The sequence below is a fragment of the Austrofundulus limnaeus genome, unplaced genomic scaffold, assembly GCF_001266775.1.
Source record: "Austrofundulus limnaeus strain Quisiro unplaced genomic scaffold, Austrofundulus_limnaeus-1.0 Scaffold72, whole genome shotgun sequence".
Taxonomy (NCBI): Eukaryota; Metazoa; Chordata; class Actinopteri; order Cyprinodontiformes; family Rivulidae; genus Austrofundulus; species Austrofundulus limnaeus.
In genome coordinates this window covers 462713-472475 of record NW_013952474.1, presented here as the reverse complement: position 1 = coordinate 472475, position 9763 = coordinate 462713, and the positions used below count along the sequence as shown (strand labels likewise).

At 38.1% G+C, this 9763-nt stretch overlaps 1 protein-coding gene across 1 annotated transcript; it reads left to right on the top strand.

Annotated features, from left to right (window-relative positions):
* Positions 1-301: 301 nt before the first annotated feature.
* enpp4 (ectonucleotide pyrophosphatase/phosphodiesterase 4) lies at positions 302-8849 on the top strand. The gene is made up of 8 exons (XM_014010668.1): positions 302-386; positions 2835-3072; positions 3498-3791; positions 3867-3971; positions 4042-4240; positions 4337-4510; positions 4593-4862; positions 7128-8849. Exons 2-8 carry the CDS (start codon positions 2836-2838, stop codon positions 7232-7234), a joined length of 1386 nt encoding a protein of 461 aa, XP_013866122.1. The 5' UTR covers positions 302-386; position 2835; the 3' UTR covers positions 7235-8849.
* Positions 8850-9763: the final 914 nt, after the last annotated feature.

The window sequence follows — 9763 nt, the reverse complement described above, 5'->3', positions numbered from 1 at the left end:
TATATACCAGGGGCATTGTTTTGAAATTTTAAACCGGATATTGGTAATACAACTTCATGGAAATCTTATTTCAAAATAAAAGCCACTAGTTTATCAATATGTTAACTATTTCAAACTTATGCACCACAATAATTTTCTTTTCTTACATTTTAAATTTATATACAGACAAAATAAAACAAGATAAGTTGAAATAATGTTTACTAATTTGTCATGACAAGCGCGTTTTCCAGAAGCGTAGTGTTTTGAAATTTCTTACCGGAAGTCTTTTAAACAGCTTAAATCCGCTTTAAAGTCGTATTAGCTGAAGGTAAAGATGTCGSGGGAGGAATAGTGATCGTGGTGAAAGTAAACTAAGGAGAACATCTGYCTGGAACATCTTTCAACAGGTAAAATAAGATGAAACGTAGTGTTAAAATGTGACGATTAATGGCGTCTGTCAGGTAATGACTGACAGTGAAGTTCCAACACTGCACGTACAACAAATATTTGATTGTTTATTCATTGTGACACGTTTGAACTCACCATGCATTTTATTTTGCTGTTTTAGTAAATTACGTAATAACAACTAGGTCTGTTTGGGTGTTATTCATTGTGTACGTCCACTTCCGGGTTGTGCATTACTTTCCTTCGCTTCAAAATGAAGTTAAATGTTGTAAATATGCAGTCTATAATACTGATACTGTCAGTTTTTATCCTTGTGGGCTTTTAAGCCTTGTTGTTATAATAACACAAAAATAACAGTATATCAATTTGATGCTTTCTAAACAAGTTAATACAGTGGATTTTAATCTCATGGCTTTTTTTTTTTTTTTGCTCTTAACTCCATCTCGGTTGGAAAACTCCAAATATTAGTCTGAAAAAGCAGGTCTGAACCATGATGCATCTTCCTCTGTGTTCTACACTTGGATGTTCATCTCTCTCAATAGTCTGTGCACTGTAATGAAAGTTTGATTCTAGTTTTGATATTGTTCCAGGAAGTTTGTTGTAATCTCAGTCCAGTTCCTGGACCAGTGTTTGTCTTTTAAAGAATGCTATCTTGGGAACAACACATGGACCAACTGAAGGGACAGATTTATCTTTTATATCAAGTCTTTCCCTATTTAAGGACATTTTTTTTGTGTGTGACTAACAGCTGTATCAGATCAAATGTTTTGTTCAAAGTTATGTGWACACTTTTCCAAACGCTGTATATTWGGCATTTTTGGGGTAAGGTTTAACTGAAGAGGTTGAACTAATTGGCGGCCCGGTGGCTCAGTTGGTAGAGCTGTTGTCTCTCAGCAAGAATGTTGCAGGTTCCAATCTCAGTCGGGGACCTTTCTGGGTAGAGTCCTGACTGCATGCGTGGSTTTTCTCCAGTTTCCTCCCACAGACCAAAAAACATGAATGGTTCATGTGAGAGAGTGAGTGTTTGTCTCATTTGTCTCTGTGTGACCCTGTGATGGACTGAAGACCTGGGAACCTGGAAAAGAAGAAGCAGCTTGATTAGCTGGATGGTTGAACTAATTCACTGTAAATAAATAAACCAAGTCAAAACCATAGCTGGGATTAAAAGCAAAATATGAGTTCTCTGTCTTGCTGGGACTAACCTGGGGGAGACATGTTGTGTCGACAGACCCAAAACCGGTTCTTTGACAACTTATATATGTTGGACCCAAAACATATTCATGCTTTCAGATAGGCGCCTTGTATGATGCGTAAATAATTCAGTAGTTGATGTTAAATGGCTTAAATAAACAAATAAAACAGACGCAGTGAAAAKAATCCAAGGCCTGGCCTTTGGAAAATGCCAGAAGGATACTGATCAAGACTGCTTGACAGGATTCCAAGAAAGTCTGTCTGCTGTGGATAAACAACCATAAAAAGAACTGTGGATGATTTAGCTGGGTGCAACAGAACTGTGTTTAGATGCAAACTGATCCAATACGAAGTTTAAMATTTACACAGAGGTGAACTGAACACAGTCCTTATCTTTTCCTCTGCTTTGTCTTTAAAGTTCCAGCCTAACACACGAATAAGTTTTCAGTTTTTAAGTGCTGTAAAGTCGGTAAACAGTTAGATGAGCTGAGATGAGGGGAGCTTTAGTCAATTGAGATTTTTTATCTTCGCCAATTTCACAAGCTGAGTTTGTCAAAAAGATAGTAAAAATATCAGGTTATGGCTCTAATTGGGATAAAACGAGCTTGGTTAGATAACAGTAAATAAAATAATAATAAATAGATGTCTGTCTTTTTTAGGTATGTCTGGCACCGTCGTCGTCTAGTTTTCTGTAGAGAGCGTTTGTCACACGYTTGTTTTATAAATATAAAGCTGCAGGAAACATCACCCAGTTTCACATCCTGATTCGGGTCTAGTTTGGCCTTCCTGGCTGCTCTACAATTTCTACCTGTTTGTCTTTGTTTTTAAGTTTTCACATTAAGCTGCGCCTCAAGACCAGCACCACAACATGACTACATTCTTCTGTCCAACAATGAGGTGTTTGTGTTTGGCTCAAGGCAGCTGATGGTTATATACTCAGTGCTGTCCAACCATTGTCCTGGAGGGCCACTATCCTGCATGTTTTWGATGCTTCCCTGCTCTTCAGCAGAGCTTCAAGTTCTGYAACTCCCTGTTAATCACTTATTTATTCCAATGAGGTGTGTCAGAGCACAGAAACATCTAAAACATGCAGGCTAGTGGCCCTCCAGGACCWGGATTGGACACCGCTTGTCTAGAAGTTGTTGGAAAAGGACTTCAAAGGTGCATAAAACATGGCCTGCCTATTCTGATGTTTATTTATTATTAAACTCTGTACGTTGCACAGTGATATTTGTTGGTTTGGTTTCTTGCTCTTTCAGGATGTTCATTCAGATTCTGCTGTGCTTCCTGTTTGGCCTCGGTGCTCTGGCCACAGATAAAGACGTGACTCAGAAAGATCCGCCGCCACTGCTGCTGGTGTCGTTCGATGGCTTCAGRGCCGACTACCTGAGGAGGTTTCACATGCCGAACCTGGAGCTCCTGTACAGCCAGGGGGTCCTGGTGAAGGAGCTCACTAAYGTCTTCATCACCAAGACATTTCCCAACCACTACAGCTTAGTAAGCATGTTTTTCTTTTTCATTGTGAATAATTGTCTTGTTGCATCTCAATAATTCAGGTAGACAAATAAAAAAAAAGCTGAGCAGGTACTCTGGGTGATGGGAATCAAAACACAAATACTAGTCTGTGTGTGTGGATTAGTGATAGATATGAGTTTCCAACCGTCCTCCATCAGAGACATTGTCCAGGAAATCCAACCTGACATCTTTTTACCTCCTCTTGTGTGAATTGTATATATTTATCCACAGAGTTGATGTGATCAGTGAAATGTTGGGACGTCAGGACGTCCAAGATTTCACTGATCGCATCAAATCAGTCTTGTGGTATTTATAATAAGATAGGATGAACATTGAAAACACAGTTGATGTCAATTGTAAATATTTAAAAAATAAACAATCCCTGTTGGTTCTGTGTTCCTCTCCAGGTAACCGGCCTGTACGCCGAGTCTCACGGTATCCTGGCGAGCAGCATGTACGACCCCATCACCCACAAACACTTCAGCATCCGGAACGACACCGACCCCACGTGGTGGAGCAACGCCAAGCCCCTGTGGCTGACGGCGTTSGACGCTGGCTATAAGACGGCAGCCGTGATGTGGCCCGGCTCCGACGTGGCCATGGGCAACCGCACGCCAACGCACTTCTTTCCGTACGACTCCAAGGTGACTTTCCGGCAAAGAGTGGGCAACGTGACGAACTGGATGCTAGGAGACGGAAAGGTGAGAAGAAGGAATTTATTTATTTATTTTTTTAAAGAAATCATTGACACTGAAACACTGTGAGTGTTCTGATAGGAACAAGGAGTGATGTTTGCAGCTCTGTACTGGGAGGAACCGGACCGATCTGGTCACGCTTTTGGCCCCGACAATGCCACAGAAATGGCTAAAGTGATGAAGGAGGTACAGTTACATGATAATTGTATCACCGTATCATTAGCTGTGAAAAAAGTTGACAAATTTGTATTAACAGGTAGATGACGACATCGGTCTGCTGATGTCGGAACTGAACCGAACCGGCCTTTGGGGTCGCATCAACCTCATTGTGACCAGCGACCATGGCATGGCTCAGTGCTCGGCCGAGCGGCTCATACGCCTGGACGACTGTCTCCATCCTGACAACTACACCCTCGTGGACCTCACACCAGTCGCGGCACTCATCCCAAATGGAGGTAACCCAGTAAAATGAGACTTTATGATTAACTCTGAGTTTTCATCTTCATTTTACTCTTATTTTAACAACTGACTTAGTGTATTTTGCTTTGCAGACAAAGACGTTGTGTTCAACTTGCTAAATAAATGCCACCCCAACATGACGGTGTACTTAAAAACGGAAATCCCAGACCGGCTTCACTATCGGAACAACGAGCGTGTTCAGCCAATCCTTCTCATCGCCGATGAGGGTTGGACCATAGTGAGGCGTGGGAACACGCTACCAAGATGTAACGACTACAGCATAAGTCTCATTAATAAGCCCTTTAAGAACCACCACCACATTCTTTTTGTTTTCTGAACCCCCTGCAGTGGGAGATCACGGCTATGACAACTCATTGCCCAGCATGCACCCCTTCCTCGCSGCGACTGGCCCCAGTTTCCGTCAGGGTTACCAGATGGAGAGTTTAGAGAGTGTGGACGTCTACCCACTCATGTGCCACTTGCTGTCGGTGCCGCCGCAGCCCAACAACGGCTCCCTGAGCCAGGCGCGCCGTCTCCTGGCTGCTGAGACCCGTTGGAACGTTCCCGTGGTGATCGGCCTGGTGGTCAGTGTCATGCTTGTGCTATCTGCCGTCCTCGGTAAGTCCAACCAACGCAGGAATTTGGGAACAGGGGTTTGTGTCTATGGAGATGAATTAGTCTCAAAAAGATTTGCATGAGAGTGTCGATATGCTCGTTTGTGAATGTGAGTTAAACCATACTTACCGCTGCAGATTCAGTCATGTAATGCTGCGTTTAAGGCTGGTGAAAAGCTGGGACATGTGAGCTTTGCCAGATTTATTGGGTTATTGGGAAAATTAATTTCTGCTGTAGCTCAAAGACCCTATACAGGGTGTATCAGAAAAAAATGATACTCTCAGAAAAATTGCCATAAAATTAACAAAGATAATAATTTTGAAAAATGTGGGCGTAACCTTTTGTAGAGGGGATCATTCTGCTTTGAATGACACCAAAATCTGTGTTAACGCTTCACGCTCCAGTGAGCAGGKACAGTTGGAAATTCACAAAATTCATGTCCTTTGCACAAGGAAATGTGAGGGTTAAAATGTGATCTGTCACATAAAATAAAAAGTTTAGATGGTGTTTTACATGCATGCCTAGGCGTTTTTAAAATAATTAACCCTTTCATGTCCTAACGCCAAAAATAATCTAATTTTTGAGTGGATCATAACCAAGGGTTAACAAACACATGTGAAGTGGCCGTGGACAAGTCARTCCAGCCAACTAACATCACACATAATGTACTGTACATTCAGTACATTCAGTGGGTATYACATGTAATTATTCCATAACCTGGTTCAAGATCATGTGTTCGTGTGGTCATTTTCTTTCATTAAAACAACATGATCACAAACATCACCTTATCTTATGCAAAATTAAAYATCTTAAGCAGATTTGATCTTATTTAGCTCAACGTGATCTGAGCAGAACTGAAGCTAATAATAGAACAGTTTAAAATTAAAACAATCTTATGAAGTTGATTTAATCACTGTTATTTATTGAGCTGGTTAGCAGATATTAGCTTGTGGAGCATATATACAGAGTTTAGCTCTGTTGAATCATGCAACAATTTAACACAAACTATTAAATATTACTGTGTCCTCTGATTAATATTTAGACTTACAGAGTGTAAAATAATATTATAAATGTGAGAATTTTTAGGTTTCTGTTAGAGGAACCTGACTTGTTGAGAAGATGTTAGAGACAAGTTTCATCCTATAACAGGTATACAGAGAACATTTTCAAAGTGACTGGTAAATATAAATATAATTTTTTGACAATAAGAAGAAATATTAAATATACTTTATTACTAGCTGAAGTCATAATTTTTCAACTAGCTAAAGTCTAAGTTACAGGCTGATTTCAGGTCTGGTTTAGATCATTGTTACTTATAAATTATGTATTTTTCTGGAATGAATCTGCTGTTTTACATGATTGTTGAATGAATTTAACAAAGTTATTAATTTATTGTGAAAATATTACAGATAATTTGTGATACAGATCCAGTTCAGCTGCTGTTTATCTATCAGTTTCTATAGTGGCTGTGAGCCGTTGCTCTGTTTGGTCTGTTTCTGCTCCTCCAGGCTGTCACAGACGCTACCAGTGGATGGTATGGGCGGGGCCCAGTCTAGTGATCTTATTCAAGTCTATGGAGTAGACCAGTGATTCCCAACCAGGGGTACGTGAGCAAATTACAGGGTGTACTTGGAAAAATTTCTCAGGTGTGTAAAAAATGTATAAAAATAGAAGTGAGATATGTAGAGCCCTATGATTTTCTCAATTTGAAAAATGCAGACAGAATCRTGGAACTGACTAAACAAAATAGAATCCAGTATAAAATGCGGAATCTCACAGAATTTGCTAATCTGGGTGAGTTTCTGAGGTATTTTGAATGCTGCTGCTTCCTGTACCTGCCGTTAATGGGTCTATTCATTTAATTACTTATTCATTTTCAAGGCGACATATTTATCTTTGTTTAATTTGAGTTTAAAAKAATAAAATGCCTGAGAATTAAATGTTAAGGGGATTAAATAAATAATTGTCATTCAATAATCAATTGTTATACATTATAGTTTTGGAGAATCATCATTACTTTTGACTGAGGGGGTACTAGGGGTGTGACAAAATGGTTCAGGGGGTACACAAGTTAAAAAAGGTTGGGAACCGCTGGATAAGGTACGATGGTGAACAAGATGAATATAAATGAGGTGTATCATTTAAGTGCTGCTCACTTGCTCAACTCTTAATGTGCGCTCAAATCTTTCTGAGACTAATTTACCTTCATACGTCTTGCCGTGTCTCCACATTTCGATTAGCAAACTAAAGGAAGTCGTTGCTCCTCAGCTGCTTTCAGGTTTATGAAGTCCCGCCGGTCSTCAGACCCCCAACCCTTCCAGAGGCTGGAGATCCTGGAAGACGACGACGACGACGACGAACCGCTGATCGGGTAAAACCCACTCAGGGTTGTTCACCATCAGTGCCTCACATGTTGCACTTTACACGTCAACACTGCTGTGGACTCGTGCACTGACATAAAACTGCTGTTACTGTTGATACCATTTCTAGCTTCCATGTTTCTGATGACTGACTTGACAAAAATAAATAAATAAAATAAATAAATAAATAAATAAAATAAAAAAACTGACATTATTCAATGAGCAGCAACTCCTTTTAAGAAAACAGTACAAATGTTTTGAGTAAAGAAAATCATTTTAGTTCAGACAAAAAAAATCAAAACAGTTTTGCTGACATTAGGAGATTTTTTAATTTAAATTTTTCTGTTTTTAAAGTTTGTTCTATTTAAAGTGTATTTTCTTTATTTTGCCAGCAGAGAGCGCCAAGAGCCCTTTAAAGATTGGTTGTGTTTATATTTTTATGTCTTTAAAAATATGAATGTCTTCAGAAGATTTTGAATTTAACAGTACATTTTTTAGGGGGTTGACTTGTTACACTGACTGTTCAGTTTTTAATCAGCAGGAAAATACTTTTAACTGATTTGAATTTTTGTATTTATTCTAAAAGTGAGTCTGCTTTGTTCAGTAGTTGCTTACATATTTAGATGTGTTTCGTATGCAAACATTTCCAAAGACGTCTGCTTTAGGTCAAAATGACTGCTGAAACTCAGGCCTCCAGGGTCAATAGGACCCTATCAGGAGGGTTAAAAGGAAAATTTCTTATATTTGTAGGTAAATAAACCAAATGTCTCTGGTAGATAAAATTACTGTACACTGGATTCACAAGATGTTTTTTTTTTTTTAGGTTTTGTTATAAATCTAAATTTTTACCGGAATAAAAACTGTGAATAGTTGCTGCCTAAAAATTAAAAGTATAGTTTGTAAATATTTCATAATGTCAGGTGAGAACATCAAAATTTTGCTTCCTGTTGTCCTGACAAACCTTAAAGTTTGTTATATCATTAGAATTTGTAGTTCAACCTCAGGACTTGTCATTGAAAAAATAAACAAAATAATAATAATAAAAAAGACTCTATATTGGATTAATTTTTTTTTCATGAGGCATTTCAGATTGGTCAGTTATAAACACTAACCTTCCCTCACTGTTGTCCCTAAATTGACCTGCTGTTAAAAAAAAGCATTGGGGCAGAAAATGGGAACAAAGTTATAATTTCCAACTGTTTCAGAGAGGCGGAGAAAAGGTTTAATTTAATTGTGACGATGTCACAAAATAAGACAGACTAATGTTTTTGTCAGTCTTGGATTGTTTTAAAAAACACCAACGTAGTTAGAGGTAGACTGACTTTTTGCTTTTTTATAGTTTTGGCACGCCAACATATCCCTGAAGGAAGGTGACTGGAGTCATTTGTTAACTTCTGAATTTACCAAGAGAAAGACAAATAACAAATAAAAATTACTGAAAGTAAAAGGTTTCGAGCCATTTGGTGGTCCTGCTAAACACCTTACTGTAAGATACAGCTATGGTCCAAAAATAAACTAAAGAAAAAACAGCTCTTTATGGCAACCATCAGCTGACCTGATATGTGAAAATCTGTATTAAAAAATGCTAATCGGTCAGTGTTTTAAAATAAATAAATATTTTTCCTCTCAATGTTCTGCTCCATACATATCAAACCCTGTGTGTTGATGAAAATATATTGTAATATATTTTATACATCTATTTTATTTTGTGTGTGCAAAGAACGACTTGTTACTGAAAAGGTTTTCAATTTTGTTCTTTAAAATTAGTTTTCTAGTGTTTTTCTCTTTTTTTACTGGGAATCCTTGTCTCTATCTTATACTGTTGTGAACTTTAACAAACCAGAACTCCATTGTTTTGACATGATTCTGGTTCAAACAAGAACAAAAGAACCATGAGAAAAATATTTTAGCTGATAAAAGGAAACAGACATTTATTTAAAGCCATCCTAAAAAACTGCCTTAAATTTGATTATAGTGCACTATACTGTTCTATACTTTACTTTACTTTACCATACTGCACTTTTCTATACTATAAAGGACTGCACTTCATTAAACTGTACCTTGCAATATTATACTATACTATACTGTACTGCACTGTTCTTTACTGTACTATACAGTACTGAACTGTACTCCACTTTGCTATGGAGTACTATAGTACTTTTCTATACTATACTGCATTTTACTTTACTCATTTATATTTTACTGCCCTGTACTACAGTACTGTACTATAATGTACTGTGTGGTACTTTACTACATTGTACTTTGCCATACTGTACTATACAGTACCATTCTGTACTGTGCTATGCTTTACAATACTTTATTTTCCTGTACTTAACAGTTCTGTACTATATATACTATACTGTATAGCAGTGTTTCCCAAAGTTGGGGTCGGGACCCAAAGTGGGGTCCCGAAACATCAAGGTGGGGTCCTGAAAAGATTTTCTGAATTAATAATATTTTTGCCTTAGTTGTTACGGTGTGAGGTTAGTATATTTAAAATGGATAAATGTAGTATAAAATATTGTTACTATGTCCATGTTTAGT